This window comes from Orbicella franksi, chromosome 5, assembly GCF_964199315.1.
Source record: "Orbicella franksi chromosome 5, jaOrbFran1.1, whole genome shotgun sequence".
In the NCBI taxonomy this organism is placed as follows: Eukaryota; Metazoa; Cnidaria; class Anthozoa; order Scleractinia; family Merulinidae; genus Orbicella; species Orbicella franksi.
In genome coordinates this window covers 28,987,748-29,005,897 of record NC_138149.1, presented here as the reverse complement: position 1 = coordinate 29,005,897, position 18,150 = coordinate 28,987,748, and the positions used below count along the sequence as shown (strand labels likewise).

At 38.5% G+C, this 18,150-nt stretch overlaps 2 protein-coding genes across 3 annotated transcripts in view; one reads left to right on the top strand and one right to left on the bottom strand.

Annotated features, from left to right (window-relative positions):
* LOC145488027 (E3 ubiquitin-protein ligase ubr3-like) overlaps positions 1-6,901 on the bottom strand; it is a 34,671-nt gene extending 27,770 nt beyond the window's left edge. For both annotated transcript variants that reach the window (XM_081466790.1, XM_081466791.1), the window contains exons 1-4: positions 6,415-6,901; positions 4,294-4,436; positions 3,434-3,804; positions 2,845-3,082 (exon numbers count right to left, since the gene is read on the bottom strand). In XM_081466790.1, the coding sequence (XP_081322916.1) occupies positions 2,845-3,082; positions 3,434-3,804; positions 4,294-4,436; positions 6,415-6,848 (1,186 nt within the window). In that variant the 5' untranslated portion in view covers positions 6,849-6,901. The remainder of the gene's footprint in view (positions 1-2,844; positions 3,083-3,433; positions 3,805-4,293; positions 4,437-6,414) is intronic.
* On the top strand, positions 6,838-17,335 carry LOC145488030 (uncharacterized). Its single transcript, XM_081466795.1, has 10 exons — positions 6,838-7,130; positions 7,253-7,334; positions 8,134-8,262; positions 8,814-8,874; positions 9,337-9,399; positions 10,359-10,404; positions 11,143-11,233; positions 11,688-11,760; positions 12,200-12,282; positions 13,503-17,335. Exons 1-10 carry the CDS (start codon positions 6,889-6,891, stop codon positions 14,718-14,720), a joined length of 2,088 nt encoding a protein of 695 aa, XP_081322921.1. The 5' UTR covers positions 6,838-6,888; the 3' UTR covers positions 14,721-17,335.
* The last annotated feature ends 815 nt before the right edge of the window (positions 17,336-18,150 follow it).

Sequence of the window (18,150 nt, the reverse complement as noted above, 5' to 3'; positions counted from 1 at the left end):
ACCAAATAGGTCTGTATGGGAGAATCTTGACTGAGGTCGTGAGTACAGACTGAACGCAGTGAGGTCTGCGGCGTCGACAAAATCTGGACCGGACCGGACCGGATCACGGATCGGATCACGGACCGGATCACGGATCGGATCACGGATCGGATCACGGATCGGATCACGGATCGGATCACGGATCGGATCACGGATCGGATCACGGATCGGATCAAGGAAAAAAATCCAAAATTTTGTTGAGCAAATTGCACTAGAGTGACTACTGTGAGCAGAACGTTTTATTTAATTCAGGTGTGATATTCCTTTATTCTTTTATAATATCAAGCCAACTGGGAGCTGGTCACAGATCAATTTTTTTCAGGCTGTTGGGTTTTGATTGCGATGATCAATCATGTCTTCATATCCTTCTCCGCAGTTCAGATAAATGATATTTCATGTAATCACTTGCATCAAAGGTAAACTGTCATAAAACGAGTCAGTATGGTAATAATAGGACAAACGTATGAATAGAAACACAAAAACTAAAAACACTAAAAAATTAAACACCTGATGATTTCAAACAATTTCCGTTTTTGAGACAAGTCTATACTTTTACAAGATGTGAGTTTGGAATACAATATTTCCCACTGGAATAAAACGAAACAAACCATTTGTATTTCAAGGAAATATAGCTGTTTTTCAAAAAAATTATAGGAATAACATCGATAGTGTGAACGATAACGCAACCCGAGAATAAACAACATTTTAGGAGTTACGTCACGATTTTTAGAGTTATTTTTAGGGTTGTAAAGAGCTGCCTTTAAATAGAATAAAACCTTAAAATGATTGTGTTCTAGGATAGAAAACACTTAAGAGGCAAGAACAAATCAAAACGGAATGAGGATCGTTAAGGATGGCAAAGATTAACGGGGATTGCAAATGACGAACTTGAAAAACTAGGCTAGTTTTTTCAAGATGTGCAAATCGTGACTTAGCTCCTTCAAAGCAAGTCATGTCCTTAAGCTTTCGCACGTAAGTTTTCTCATTAACTGTATTGTGTGTAACGCCAACTGTAACGCTCACATCTAACACGAAAATGTAGCCGAGAATTAGCCACTGAAAACAATTTCAAAAACGAGAATGGGAGGTTCACGCAAGCTTCGAGCCAACTAACGTTCAAATATAACTACATCTGCCTGTTCATTACAATTTAAATTCGTCGTAAATTAGGCGCTTATGTGGCTTTTTAAATGACCTCTTGTCATTCTCTGTAATTAACATGTCATTGCATCAAATTCGGGATTCTTATTTTCATTTAACATATTTTAGTTTTCCACTTTTATTTTTTATTTATTATTATCTTATAAACGGTTTGATTTTTGTTTTTGATTTTTTTTTTCTTTAAAACTTTGTTGTTTTTTTTTCTGTGATCCGATCCGTGATCCGATCCGGTCCGATCCAGATTTTGTCGACGCCGGTGAGGTCTGTACACACAACCGAGACCGATTAACCTCAGTTAATAAGATGTTTATTGTACGGCAAACGAGAACAATAAATTTGTTTAATGTAACTGGTTTGTACTAACTGACATTTTGCTTGCGAATGGTGATGAACTTAATTTAATCCTGCCAAAGTTTGCTCGTCCTCTTTACTTTTTTTCTCATCAGGCTTTTTGGCACTTCCATAAATAAATATTTTTAGAAGAAAATAGTCAATGATTTTGCATTTTAGTTTGCAACTTTTTCACTGCAAAACATTACCAGTCTAGGTGCCAGTCTAGATGGGAAAATCTAGACTGCTCTCAATATTGATTTCAGCCAACCAAATTTGTGAATTTGGTAGTTCCCAGTCCTTGTGAGACAGAGCCATATAATAAAGCCTGATTAAAACTGTCCACAATCCAAACATGTACTACATATAATGCAATTTAAATTCCACTTTACTGTCTGAATTATGACCAGTACCCTCTCTGGACTGGGAGAGGAGGATGGGTTGAACAAAAAGTGTCCATGGATTTAATCAAAATTATTCCAGCAATGTTTATCCAAAGCTGTTCACTACTTTTCTAGAAATTTATCTGGGATTCATTTTAGTTTGTCAACTGTTTAAATTGTGAGAGACTTACCCACACATACAGTACGTGCACGCTCTATTTTAACTGAATTTAAAAATTTATACCAATGCAAAACTGGCATGGTAACTTTGGCAACCATGCTTTGACGGGCCATTTTCCTTAAATACTTTGTATGAGGTTTTCTGGTTTCATTCACAGTCTAGCATCTTAATCATATTTTGAATTCTATCTTTCTTTTTTTAACCACAATCATACTCAATCATCAATATCTGTTATCATGAGAAAATTTGAAATCCAAAATACAGTCACTGTACATGTAAGAGAAGCACGTTTACACCAAGGTTTTGGACCTTTGACATTTATTTCTTCATCGTTCTAACAATTTGTGACCCAAATTTGAAAATACAGTGCCATACCAATTTCTCAAACCCCCAATTTGGTCAAATCTCTTGATAACTTGAACCAATTTTCTTTTTTGAGAAAATGAGATTCCACTGTGTATTTTTAGTTGCAAATCACTTAATACCAAACAGAGAGGAGCAGTGGCCAATCCAGACCTTGAGCTAATTGGAGGGGGGGGGGGGGGGCCTTGCCCTGCCGGCTTTTCTTCCTCCTGTGATTTTTTCTAGCCCAAAATAGGTGTGGAGGGGGGGGGCATACCAGGCCCTCCCTAGATCTACCACTGGGGAGGATACTTTCTGTACCCTTCAACAGAGTTCTTCAGGGACACTGAGATTAAACCCCTTCCAAAAAGCCCTGGTGTAAAGTTTTAAATAAAAGATGTGCCATACCTCCCCTCCTAAAAGTCACCAGTGTTGGCCTTGCCATGTCATGCAGAACCTTGACCATAATGTGAAGAAGATTCTGCTCACGCACAACTTTCTCGGCCAAGAACTTGTTACTAAACAACTGCACACTGACATGCACCACACGGTTTGACAACTGGTCAACACTGTTAGAGCTGCTGTTTAGCACCAGCACTTTGGCTATCTTCTGATAGTTTTGACAGAATACTCTGGTAAATGCTTCCTACAGTGTGAAATGAGTGGTTTGTAAGTGAAATGTCTAGAAGCAAGGGAGGGTTAAGCCACCCTTGGACCAGTGGTTTCTGTAAGAAACAACTGACTACAAGAATTGTTACTACATGTACCCCTGAATGGGATATTACACCAGTGCTAGGTTCTCTTTAGCATTTTTTTAAAGGATGCCCTATGGCTGTGACTTGTGACTCACGGCTTGGAATTTGCAACTCGTAACTTCACCTTGCAAATTTCGACTTTCAACTTGCAACTCCAAGTCACAACTTCACAACTCGCAAAATACCCAGTCACTAAAAAAACTGGAACTTTAGTACATTATTCTACTAATTTATACATGTACCTTAAATGCGGCGCTTGGCAAAAGATGAAGAAGAAATGTCACTATTTTCTGTGGAAATTCAAACTGTGTCACAAAGTCCATTAGAAAGTCCAAAAAAGTTCTGTTAACAATGTCATCAACACTATCAGTTGACAAGCCACTTGACAAAGAGCTTGAACTGTCCATTCTATCAATTGATAAATGCGTTGTACTGTGAAATGATGCTGAAGTTGTAGATGACGATCTTGTTTCTTTAACAAATATTCTTTCTACATCTAATATTTTCATCATTAAGGAGTCTGCTGTTACAGTTTTCATAGTATTTGTGTCACACAACTGTACAAGAAAGTTAACAAGGGTCTCTGCATCACTCATGTCCTCAGCCACTAGATCTGAAAAAAATTACGTTAACATCACATTTTATCACATGTACAGTATTTCAACAACAAGTAAACATCCCTCTCCCCTCTTGATTTAGAAAATCAGTAACTTAGAGGACAGCAGATGCTCAAAGACTAATAGTGCATCACATGATCTTGATAATTTGCATAAAACATTTTATTCAGTGGATGTTACACTCTCGTTTGATTGAAAAACCTGTAGAAAATTTTAAGTCTAAAGGTAGCTTGTAACCGCTTTGACACTTTCTAGTAAACTGTTACCGAGTGTTTGTTGTTTTCTGAACAGCCACAAGGAAAATAAATTTTTGAATATAGCTGGAAATTAACACCAGGCAGCCATTTTGAATTGCCATTTTCATTTAACAGTAATCCATTTACTGTATTACTACTTTTTTTCTTTTTTAGATTATGATGATAATGTTACAAGTTCTTCTAGGCTTTCTCACACATTACTATCATTTCAAAAGTAAAAGTATATACCTATTAAATATGGAGCCAACTCTTTTAACTGTTGTTGAAGTCTCAAACACAGTCTTGGAACAACAATCTTAGCCATGGCTAACAGTTCTGGAGGAGGAGTTCGGGAGACAGCTGTGTCCTTTGTGCCATGACGTTGACAAAACCTATCAAGAATAAGTAAGTGGTTGTTAACATACCTAACTAATTAAGAGAGACAGTCATTCATCAGTCCGTTTGGGTGTACACATTTGTACCTATACAGTGTACACTGTAGCCTACATGTACATGTTAAAGCGCATTTGGTTTTCAGCAGGCCTAGTTTGCACTCAGGGCTGAAAGAACTTTCTGCTTGCAGTTAGTTTCACTCACGTTTGTTTGCAGTTAGCTCATATTGATTATTTTTGTTGTTGTTGGAAACTACAACATCAAATTGTAATTGGCATTTTCCAACAAATAAAAAGCTTACCACAAGCAAACTTGAGTGAAACTAACTACAAACAAACAGTGCATTTTGCCCTCTGTCCCTCTCTCCTCTCCCCAAGAAAGGTGATTGGATGGTGAACCCACTCAATCTGAAGAGGTTGGATGCCAAATAACCCCTGAATGCTTGAGATCCCAGTTGTTCCATGGGATAAATCACTATCCAGTGAATAAGGGTAGTGTTAACAAAACAAACAACCCTATCTGCTGGATAGTAATTTATCTAGCTTGGGTTGCTTGAAAGCAGGTTAACACTATCCACTGGATAAATCACTACCCAGTGGATAGCATGGTTATTTTGTTAACACTTACATGTATCCACTGGAGAACGATTTATCCGGTGGATAGCGTTATCCAGCTTTCGAACAACTAGGGGCTGGAGGATAGCATTATCTACCTTTCAAACAATCCTGGCCATGCACCCAACCTCTATAAATTATAATTAAGACAGACTTTGAGCTATTTTTGATTTCACATTTTCTTAGTTTGCGAAAAATCTGTCTTGCAGATTTTTATTTTACTTTGCATGAATGTTAAATCAAAGCCAGTTTCTCATTCCTGAAATTTTGAAGTGGGGTCATACAAGTAGATTTTGAGAAAAACTTGATTTAACCTACTAGTGCCCAGTCTCTCCTTAGGTACTCGGTCGTTCATTTTGGCCATTTGTTGACGTTTAATTGTTCAAGTTTCACATAGAATGAAAAAAGACTTAAAGTAAACAGTAAATAGAGAAAGGAAAAACATCTTGGAACATTTTTCAAAAGAGTTAGAAGTTGGGCTGTTATAATCCATCAAAACTGTAGTAAGCCACCTTAAGTAACTGGATTATTCGCTCTTGATTTCTATCGCGTGACAAGGGCGAATCCCAAGTCAACTACCACATATAGAAATCAAGAGTGAATAATCTATTTGTTTTAGTATAAATCCACTAGTCATTCAAAACTTTATCTAAATCCTCTTCACAGACACTTCAAAAATGGCAAGAAGGAGCTGTCATTTTGTTAACAAGGGTACACTACTACGTTCACTCACTATCTGTCACAGAATAGATACTGAACAGGGGTGGCCAATCAGAGAACAGCATTCGTGATAGAACGCTAGTAGATTTATACTAAAACTTGATAGAAACACGGTACATGTTTTCTATTTCTTACATAATTTGCATCATGACTGTACGTATTGCCCTACAATGTAAATAGTACTAATACTGTTCCAGAATCTCATCTTTTGTGAAAACTGAAGTTTAGTTCCTTTCCCTAAACTTTAGTAGTTTTATGTATTCATGCCAAGTTCAAAGTAGAAATTACCTTATTTTAATATGGAATCAAATTATCACTTAAAAATACTGTCTGATGAGATCATAATTTCCAAATTAAACCACTAAAACGAAACTTTTCAATAACGAAACGAAAATCTTAAATTAGATGGCAGTAGTGTAACAAGAAAAACAAACTTTTCCATAGCTTCAGAAAAGATTTGATCCCATTACGCAAAACGATCAATATAAGTCTTATTGTTTTACTGTAGGAAGCAAAACAAATCTTTGGCTCACGTCTTAAGCATTTATTAATCTTGCAAGTTTAGGAGAGATTGCGACATAGATTTAACCAGCCATCTTGGTTAAACCATATCACCAAAAGAACGTAAATAATTTGTACTCACCCCTCTGGTTTCATAACGTCTTCATCGCCACAATCACAGGCGCCCCCAGCTTGACTTTTGAACATATTGAAATCATGACCTTCGTGATCTCCTGCATGAAAGCAGTCCGCACACAGCGACATACAAGGAGAAATACCGCAATCTCTACAGCGATACGCCACAAAGTTCTTATTCCACACCAGACCGCAGATTGTTGGCGAGTCAAATGACCTCAGCACATTTTTAAATTCCTCTGGAGGTCTTCCACCGGCTATGAGCCGTAAACACCAATCTTGTCTTTCAGCGTCGAATGGATGCTGCAGACTTAGCACGCCATCTAGAAAGCTTTGTATCTCCTTTCGTCCTTTCTCTGTGTGGCAGTGAGCTTTAAAATTCGCGGCGGTGCTCTGTTTCGCTCGAACAGAGCAATTTTCAGGGAAATGTTTATCCGCCATATTTCTTTGGTGTCATTTTGTTGCCTGGCGCTTATTGCTCATGCGTACAATAGACGATAGTCGAGCGAGAGCTGGTGCGAGACTTGTCGAGCGTGCGCTCTTTGTTTCCTGCTGTTCCAAGATGGCGACCAGCGCTGTGAGTACGACAGACCGATTTTACTTCACTAAAGAACAGTTGCAAAATACGCCGTCAAGAAAGAACGGGATTGATCCAGAGAAAGAGCAAAGTTACAGGCAACAAGCGGCAACGCTAATCCAAGACATGGGGCAGCGTCTCTCTGTGTATCCTTTCGTTAAATGCTGTTAGTTTCAAGCTTTCCTTCTTTTACGTTTGTACGTTGCATCACACTTTACTCACTTTTTCCCTCTTTCAAAACCTTTTATTCCTTAACCAATTGTTATAGGAGCCAGCTGACAATAAACACAGCCATCGTTTACATGCACAGGTTCTACATGTTTCACTCTTTCAACAAATTCCATCGAAACGTAAGTTAAACCGGCGAACGCATTCCTCTTTGCGAAGAAGCTTAACTTTATACGCTTGTAATTAAATTTAAAATTTCATTCATGGTTTTATAACTTTTATCACGTTAATCAGAGCCTTTCGTTTTTAACTGTAATTCTAACGATTTTCAGAAATATTTTTAGTCCTTTCCTCTATCAGAGGAAACTACTAATATAATGACATTAGCATAATTTTTATTCTTAAATGTGATTCATGTTAATTGTTAGTTTGTTGTCAATGACTGACTGATTGAATTTCACACGCATATTTCGTCATTTCTTCCTGAATGTCATTGAATTTATGTCTTTAGCAAGGCCATCTGCTTTGAAGACCCTGTAAACATTTAACAGATTAAAATTCAAATTGTTGAAGATGACATGTATTTGTTCTTCATTGCATTCAAACTTTGAATTCTTTAAGAGTATAAATTAGCTCTGATAATTGTGATAAAGAAACTCGCTATGACTGATTCTAATGTTATCTCGTTGTTCCTTGATAGTTGTTCAATGGGTGGATAATGTTATCAACCTTCTGAACAACTTGGGCCAGAGAATTTTCCGTCAGTACCTTATTGTTACAAACTGCTAGATTTTTGCAGGAACTTGATCTTGTGTTAATAGAAGAGGTAAATTTAGCAAGTCTTAAATTTTACAATTGGTAAAATTTTTCGAAAAGAACTAGAAGTTTGTGAGAATTTTGTATACTTTCCATGGAAATGTTATTGGTAATCACATTGAAGCCATAATTGTTTGTTGTTTTAAATGTCACATTTATATGTAGGCTTTGGCACCTTGTTGTCTGTTCCTGGCTGCTAAAATTGAAGAACAACCACGCAAACTGGAACATGTTATCAAGGTGGCACATGCTTGCCTACACAGAGATGGCCCCCCACTGGACCTCAAGAGTGAAGTATGCTTCATTTCATCGTTTCATCCACTTTCCACCTTTACATTCTTAAAATTTACATGTACAGCGTCTTTCTCCCAGGCCAGCTGGCAATTTTTTCACATTCTTTCTCAGGGTACTGTAAGGGCAGCCTTTGAAACGACTATAACACTGGACTAGCATGCAATCCTAGAGAAGGGTAGAGTGGGGAACAACAATACTCTTTTCTTGTTGTTGCTTAATACTATGGAAACTAATGTTACATGTCTATGAATTAAGAAAATAATAGACAACATTTTCTGTGTTTTCTATCAAAACATAGAAACACTCGTGGAGAATGACTCAGAAATGCTGAGCCATAGGCAAGTGTTCTCTAAAACCAATATATGAGCCCTTGCATGTAAAGCATTTAGCTTAATTTTCAGTTGGAAGGATTATATACTGTAATGACCTACAACTTACAATAAGCAAACTTGTAAAGTTGAAACTGGAATGCTTCTCAGACATTTTAGTATTTTCCAAACCCAAAATTCCATGATTCATTTGACTCTACTCCATTTTTTTTTCATTTTAAGGAATATCTGCAGCAAGCTCAGGATTTGGTTGAAAATGAAAGCATTCTTTTGCAAACTCTAGGTAAGGGACAAGTTAAACACTTGTAAGCTGCTGTTTCCATTTTGGCAACCTTTTCCCCCCATGGCCACTGCTGAGGAAATGTTGGTTAGGAGCAAATTTATTCGATGACACAGAGGTCTTGTAATATCAGTGCTTGCACTAGATAGTTATCTTTGTCACGGTGGTGTGGGTCACTACATGTACATTGTAGATCCTTGTGTCTAGTTTTGAATACAGTCTTCGTTCAAATGTGAAAACTTGAATTGGTATCATGTAAACAATGACTAGGCATTCATTTCTGTATGAAATTATCAGTTTTCTGGAATGGGTAGTGCATAGAGTCTTGTAGTTTTAGTCACCCAATGAGGCAAAGTGGCATCATGTGAGCTATGCTGGACCTAGGATAAAATTGTGTCGTCATGCTGGTATACGATACATGAGTTTTTCATGTGTTAAAACATTCCCTTATTTTATTTATTCCAGGATTTGAGATTACTGTTCATCATCCTCACACATATGTGGTCAAGTGTATACAGCTGGTCAGAGGTGAGTGTTGTGCTTAATTTTTCAGATTAATATCACATTTAGACTGCCATAAACAAAATGTTAGATTTATTTTTAAAAAAATACAGTGTAAATGGCATTGTTGCATTTGTACTGTGCATTCAATTTGACTAACTATAAACCACAAGGTCTGGGGAATGCACCCAGAATTAAGGCACTTAAAGTCATTTTTTCATATTGTATTAATGAAAGATTGGTTACATAAGGTCAAGTTGAAATCAATGTTGAACTTCAAACAAATACCAGGACCTTGAACATGCAGCATGTATTTGAACCTGTTGTTTGTTAAGGGCCTGGTATATAATTGAGAGAATACAGAAGTCACGTTGCATGGCAGTTCCATACCAAACAAAAAATTTGTCAAAGGAGGCAACTTTTCAAAATTATTTAGCACAATGTGTTGATATCATAAACTAAGATAATTTAGATATTTAACATTTTTAGAAGGAGTTAGACCTGAATTCATGTATAGTCGCATTGTAGTGAGAGTTTAGTTCAAAACCATTCAGACATTGTCGGCTTTTTTGCCAGCAACCACTTATTTTCATTCTATTCCTCTTCATATACATTAGTTGCAAGAGCCTGACATTCCTTCTTTCACTCAGTTTCATGACATGAACATGTAAACTTCCTTTGAGCAAATACAGTATACCTGTACACCCATGTGCCACCATGTGAGTACTGACGAGAACAGAACTGGAATGATTGTCTATATACAGATTAAAAATCCCGAAGAAAAACTGTACAAAACCTTTACCCCTCTTCCCCCTTAAAATGTGGTCTCAAGATTTCTAGTGGTAATAAAAAGTGGTATCATTGGGACTGGATATTGTTTGAACTAATCCCTCATTCACCATGATACTGTTCATACAGAGTTCTATAGTTACTTATGGTAAATGAAATGATTTTGCTAATTTGACATTTCACACTACCCACTCCAGCAAGCAAGGACCTTGGCCAGACCTCGTACTTCATGGCCACCAACAGGTAGAACCTTCCTACCTTGTGTTTGTTTCACATGTACTACTGACCGTTGGTCAACATGGGAGACAGTGGGTGTGCCCTCATTGCTGAGTGTGATCTTGGATATATATACATGTACCTTCAGTATTCATTTTGTAGTGCGAGAAAATATCCATACCTCCCCCCATGGAAGACTCCACCTTCCCCCTGCCCCGTCTGGAAATTATACATTTCTTTAAATGTTTTAGTCTTACAGAACTCCCACCCCCAGGAAATTCTAATCCTTTCTGTCGGGGAGGGGAGTATGGATGTTTTCTGGAACTGCACATTGTGGTTATTACTGGAAGGAAGTTTGCAGATGTTTAAAAATTGTTTCAAGGGGATCTAACGAAAACACAAAATAATCTCAACAATCGTCAAAGTAACACTGTACATGTAAGTCGCTGTATTAAAAAAATACCTCATGCCAAAAGTAGGCTTTTAATCAGAAGAAATTAAATCTACATGTACATTTTTCAGGAGGAGTGGGGGTAGCTTGCTTTTGGAAAGGGTTTGTCTTTGGAAAGGCGTATTTTTAGACATTTACAACTTATGAACAATGATCTACGTTGAGAAAATAACCAGGGGGTTTAATTTCTTTTTCTATAAAAAGGAGACAACAAAACCTTGATCAAGTAGCTTGTACAGTATGAGAGTAATTTGTTGAAAATGTAAGGTTATATTTTGTATTTGCATAACATGTGTATGTTGCTTATTTTACAGCCTCCATTTGACCACCTTGTGTCTGCAGTACAAGCCGCCAGTCGTCGCTTGTGCATGCATCCACCTTGCATCCAAATGGTCCAACTGGGAGGTAACCAAGACGTCAGTCATGAAATTGAATTAGGCATGCTGAAACTCAGGGGTTTCATTAAGGGCCAGGCGCTGTGCAAATTGACTAGCTGTGAAGATGATTTTGCCCACCTGGTTTGACCCCCAGGGGAAAGTCCCCCCCCCCCCCGCCCCACCCAAATAAAGAAAACTTTTGCCTGCCTGTGAAAACCAGTTCCCTACTGCTGAAAAAGTCAATGAAAACCCTGCTATTTCTCAAATTTTCCTATTCTTTTTTGAGTTTTTACTCTTGAGACAATTCTGCGTTTTTTTAGTGTGTTTTTTTAAGTGTAATTAAACCAGACCAGACATTTTCCAGCTCCCTTTATTTTTCGGTTTCAATGTCCTTGTAGGATTATCTACCACGGTTAAACCACATGATTTAGTTTCAACCAGTTGCCTTGAGTATCAAAGTCATAAATTTGTTTCTCTCCTAGATTCCTCAATCAAATGATGGCAAAGATTGGTGGGAATACATCGACTCTAGTGTCAGCAAAACAATGTTAGATGGTATGGATTTTATTCTTGCCTAATATAACGTTATATTACTAATACAGCATTTCTTACAACAAGGTAGAATTTTTGAAGGAATGTATAAAGCACTGGATGAAAAGCAGTCCTATAATTTTTGCCTTTTTAGAGATTGCATAAACCTCATTGTACAAATTATGTAAAACCTTTGTCCATAACGTCTATCTTGGGCACAGATCCAGACTGGTGATTTTTCAGAATGACTCAGAAACCCAGGAAAGGGGACTAGTGAGTTAAAATCCAAAACATTTCCTTGGTGAGCATGGCTCCGGACCCCTCTAGACGCTTGTACCTTTGGCACTCGTTGTTTCGGAAATTGCTCACCATTCTAGATCCGTGCCTGTAGCTGTCACTTATTTCAGTGTTTTGAATATTACCAAAAAAACAAATAGTTTTCTGTTACACTGAACTGTTTCAGACATTGCACAAGACTTTCTGAAAGTCATGGAAAAATGCCCCAACAGACTGAAGAGAAAGATCAGCTCTGTCGCCAACCTCAAGGCAAGATATACAGCTGGATGATAAAGTTGTTTTTAGAAACAAATAGTTTTGCGGGCTTTGCAGCAGGCCCTTCCTCACATCTACCTCACTCCTGAACCACAGATAAGCTCACTGGTGTAAATTTTAATGCGATAGAATAACGCTGTAGAACACAGCTGGAACTTTGATACCTCCAGACCTTTACGCAGGCTAGTCTGAAAACAATTCGTAGCTTCTACGACTTCTTTTTAACAGTTAGATGACAAGCTCGAGATTTCTATTTAAACAATAGAGTGTTTCTGTCGAGGAACTATCGGTTGATAGTTGCCCCGCGGAAATTTGATGTTCTTAAAACAAATATTTGCCCGAGAAGCGAAGCTTCGAGGGCAAATACGCTAGTTTTAAGAACACCAAATTTCCAAGGGACAACTATCAGACCAATAGTTCCGAGACATAAACACTCTATTGTCTTTATCGTTCACCACTAAATTTTCTTACGCGCGCCAGTTCAAAATTCATAGTGAATTATTTTCAACTTTTTTAGATGAAAGCCGTGAAAAGTCGTTAAAGCCAAATGTAAAATTTGAAAAGGAAAACAGACAAAAACCCACTTAATACATTTCAATTGTTTACTTTCTGTAAGCCCGCTTCTTTACAGAAACATTTACACGGACGAGTACTATCCATCCGGGTATTTTCCTCGGACGGGCACTATGGGCTGATAGTGTGTCTCCACGGATGAACACTATCGCGTCACGTGATCAATTTAAACCAATAAGAATCGGAGAAAATTTAGTGGTGAACTATAACGCGTGATAGTGGAGGAGGGTGCAGCTCGAGTCAACTATCACGCATAGAAATCGAGAGCGAACAATCTAATTGTTTTAGTATAAATCTACTAGTCGTTCAAATCTTTAGCTAAATCCTCTTCACAGACAATTCAAGAGACGCAAAGAAGTGACCGCCGAGTTGTTAAGAACAGCACACTGTTAGGTTACTGAATACTCATTATCTACAACAGAATAGATAGTGAGTAGCGTAGCCAGTAAGAGAACGGCTTTCTTGATAGAACGCTAGTAGAGTTATACTAAAGTTCGCTGGTAGAGCGTCCAGCATGCAGGTTCAGTGCCCTTTTTTTTTTTTTTAATTACGATTTATGCATGGAAAGAGTTACACTTGACAAAGAAATCGCGTGTTTGTAGGTTTTGAAACGCCGTGGTTATCTTTTGCTACATTTGCAGGGCGTATCACACAGCAAGGTGAAAGGAGAATCAAGCAAAACAAGCAATGGGGCAGCAAGCACTAGCTTGGGTAATTCATCAATGGCTTCGATTCACAATAGCCTGGACGGAGCACATAACGGGTATGCTTCATACGATGGATCATACTTCACAAATGACTTGGACGGAAAGGCAGCGCATAAGCCAAAACCTGAGAAGGATAGGGAAAAGGAAAAAGAGAAACGAAAGGAATCGTCTCTGGGTAAACTCAAACCCTTGCCAGTTTCCTCTACAGTGACTGCATCAAGCGGGGCAAGTTCCTCGGCTGCTGGCACAGCCATGCCTCCCCTGCCACCGCTTCCTCCTCTAACGTCAAAATATGCAACTGTTACTACGACAGTAGCGAGTCAATTAACACCAGGGAGTGACGCAAAGATTTCTACGTCTACGGCGCATTCTACGTCTGGGGCGTCACTGGTTACAAAGGAGTCTTTGTCGTCGCGCGGCAAACACAGACACCATCATCAAGAGGATGGGCAACCCGCGAAGAAGCACAAATCTTCGCACAATCACTCGCAACGCCCGCACTCTTCCTCGCATCGCAAGTCCAGCGCGTCGTCTCAGTCGTCAGATTCTTCCCCGACTAAAAGCGTCAAGCACTCTCATTCATCGTCTCAGCACAAAAGCTCCAGCCATGCTGTGAAGCCGTCGCATCCGCTTCATCACTCTCAACCCGGTCACTCGTCTTCTCAAGCTTCCTCTCATTCTTTGCATTTGCACTCTTCCAAGAAACCTCACCCATCGTCCCACCACGCGTCGTCAAGCCACAAGCCGCCGTCTCACCACGGGCACGGTCACAAGTCCTCATCTGGTACACCGCAACCGTCTAAAAAACATTCTTCGAGTTCAGTAAAACCACCAGCAATGGTTGTCCCATCGCAACCCGCGGGTAAACCAATGACGCCCCCACCGCCCCCACCCCCTCCTCCATCCATGGACTTAAGCATGCTCTCCTCGTTAAACGCACCAGCTACACTTGGTGGTTTTCCAAGCGCGGAAATTCAACCTCCTCTTCCTGGTGGGCAGTTTACGGCGCAATTTTTGCAATCGCCTGCTTTTCCGTCTGGTTTGATGCCAGGAATGATGCCAGGAATGATGCAAGCAATGGCACCCCCTCCACCACCCCCAGAGCCTGAACCATCATCACCCCCACCACCACCCCCTCCGCCCTTACCATAACATCAGGGGGCACACTGGAGCTGTTTGGTATATGGACTTGAATGATTTTGTTCTTCACATGGGAAATGTTGGTGTATCCTTCACCTAGACACGTCGCGAATGGTGCATCTTCCATTGTTTCTTTTGGGTTTATTATTTACCTCCTTTAGTGTTTCAAACCTTAGTAGACCATTATTTTGAACTTTGATTTTAGGGAAATTTTGTACAACAGAAAAAAATGGCATAATATCTATTCTTGCGACATCTCTGGCGCTTTGAAAGTTTTTGAGGTTTCGGAAAGGAAAGAATTCTGATTGTTAATCAACTGAAGTGTTGTCACACTGCTTTGACCCAATCTCTGTAAACGAGTCCTTTGATAAGTCGTGGAACCAGAACTGTTAAGGCTTGAAAAAGAGCCGTTTAAACAAAGTGAATGAGAAAAAACATGCTAACAAGCCGACGGGGATTACAACTCTTGAAAATGCTATTTGCGTAAGAAGCCATAAAAGAAGGGAAGGTCCTGTAAAATATGATGCTATTTTTTCCTGTTTCTTTTTTTTTTCTGTTGAAAAGAATGTGAGATGTTTCCGATCTATGTTGTACAAAAGTGATACATTTTTTTAGTTTCTGGTAAATGTTTCCAGTCTCCTGATTTAAGGAACTTTTTTTTTGAGGGAGTACTGGCAAAAAATTGCTTTTCTCCCTAAACGGTGTTTATAAGAGTTGTCATTTCCCCGAAATAGGTCACTTTCTGTTTGCAGTTGCAATTCAGTTTATACTTGTGCTGTTTATCTGAGGCCCATTACCCACAGGGGATTATGGCTGAAAGTGAAGTTTCTCCGGAGGTTGGACTTGTGTATTGGTTCAAAATCATGTGTTTGTGTTTTTTTTTAAACTTGTTACTTGTAGAAAATTCATGGAAGGAAATGTTACGCCATTGTATCAGCTGTGAAAAGAATGAAGTTTACCAAACAAAATCACACCAAAAAAATATTAAAAATTTGCAAAATTTGGTAAAGAGACCATGGGTAGAAGCATTTTTGTATTATTTAAATTTCGAATTGGATAAGACAGCAGAAATGAACAGAAATTTAATTTAAACTATTTACTATCAATATATAATGATTGCAAAATGCAAGTTATTTAGTTACATTATTGCACATCTTTAAAACAAGAGATTATGCAGAGATAATAAGCGCTCGCCGGAGGTCTTATGTTTTGCGATTTTAGGAGCTTTTCTTTTGTTGGCCCTGAAAATGGTCAAAATAGGCAAATGCCTTTGTATCCACAAAGAATGAGGTATACGTTGTTAGTATTTCAAGCAAAAGTAATACGCGACGCTTAAATTGAGAGATAACGCGTCAAGGCACGTTACACAGAATAGTTTATTTTTGATTATCATAAGATATCAGATGATAAGGTATTGTATGTGATTAACTGTTAATTTATTTTGAAAACAGGCATCGTGTAAAGACGTAGAGAATGCGAATTGTGTGTGAGTGTAGATAACTGGTAATATAAACTCCGCATTGTATTGATAACTTGTTATTGCAGTGAGGAACTGAAGTGATATTGAAAACCAGGCAAAAATTGTTAATTTTTTTAATTTCTCTTGAAATCATTACATTATTAAGCATGCAAATTACGAGGATAACAAAAGTGAGGGAAGGAAACATTCCTGAAGGAGCAACGTCTCGGGATGACCATCTTGAATTTTTGAAGCTTGAAAAACAAAATTGCAGTTGGCTGGCAATCCGTCTCAATCTTTTCCTATATTAGCCATCCTTGTCTCCGTTTTGTTTATAATTACTTCTTAAGTGTTTACCTACCTTTAAAAAGTACTATTTTGCGGTTTCCTTCTGTTTGAAGGTAACTATTTGTGTCGCGAAAAAGATTCAGTGTGTTGAGACGTAGCTCCTTTGGCGGCTCCATATGTTATACATTGTACTGAAGCAAGCTGTGAACGAACTGCCCATTTATAGCGACTTTTGTGATTTCCCGCCCTTTCTAGTGATTGGTTTAATAGTCCGGTTTTCGTCTTGTGAATTGGTTCCATCCACCTCATTCCCAGTGTCTTCTCCTTTCGTCCAGACAGTGAACACTCTGGCACCGAGGTACAATTGCCTAACTCCTTTCTGTTCGCAATATTTGTGTTAAAACGAAACACTGCTATATTTTAATCTAAGCAACTTGTACAGGTCTCGAGCTCTGGAAGCTTATCTGATTCGCTACAAATTGCGCGCAATGTTGAATAATTTTGGTTGATACTTTTCCGGAAACTTTGCTGGTCAAAGAATGAATTATTTGTCTGTTTATATGAGCCTTCCAGAGTTTCTGCTGGTAATTTAAAATATGAAGGTACTTAACGTAGAGTTCACATTAGTAAAGTTACAAACAGTAATTACTAATACTGTATAGTGACTGAATCGAAAATATAAACTTCCAGTAGTTTATTCAGTAATTTAACTAGTTATAAATTCATAACGAGAAAAGTTTCTTCCTTTTATGGGAAGAGCATTTCTGATCCGTTAAGCCATTGTTAGTTGGTTCTGCTGACAATAATTTAAAGGTTACTCGTGAAATTCTTTGATGTATTAAACGTTACTGAATAGGAAACAGAATTCTATTTGCATGTATAGCTTGTTTCAATTTGCTTCCAAGATTACGTGAACTTACGGAAATACAGACGCCTCTCTGTGAAATAAGCGCCCAAGGGAGGAAGGGAGGTGAAGGGGTAATCACCGAAAAAAAGATCGGGAGATGGGAACAATTGTGCGACTGAACATCCCCCAATTTATTTCCCTACCGCGTTACCACCCGAAAAAAAAAACAAAAAAACAGGTCATTTTCAGAGCCTATACCAAGAAAGGTAATCCCTTTAACCCTTTGAATACCAAACTTTCGCCAAAAAATACCGTTTTTAACCGTTTAGTCAGGTTTTTTTTAGCTGCCATGACGCTAAATAAGCCTAAGTTTTGCTCAGAAAGCTTTTTTTACTAAAGGAGAGATTTCTCGAGGATTAGGTACAAAATTGAGCAATATTTCAATTCCGGGCATGCGCATAAGCCAAAATTTGGACAATCATGGGCGTAGTGGACCATTTTACCACCGTTTTTGCACCAGAACTGATCACGTTTTTCTATTTGCGACGTCGGAATGTCGTCGGTATTTAAACCTGACCATTGTACGGAAAGGCCTAGCCTAGTACTACTATCTGCTTATCAAGAATATCTGATGACATTTAAATTGATGACGTCACAAGTGGTACAAAGAGCACGACCATTAATTGCGCATATATGCTTTATTACGCATATATGCGTAATTGGCACTCAAAGGGTTAAGTTATCTATAGCCTGGTGTTTAGACATGCGTTGCGCGGATGTTTCAGGCGGAAGACAGCCTGCGTAGCAAGTGTTTCTCGTATCCACGCCGCGCTCAAATTGGAGCGAGA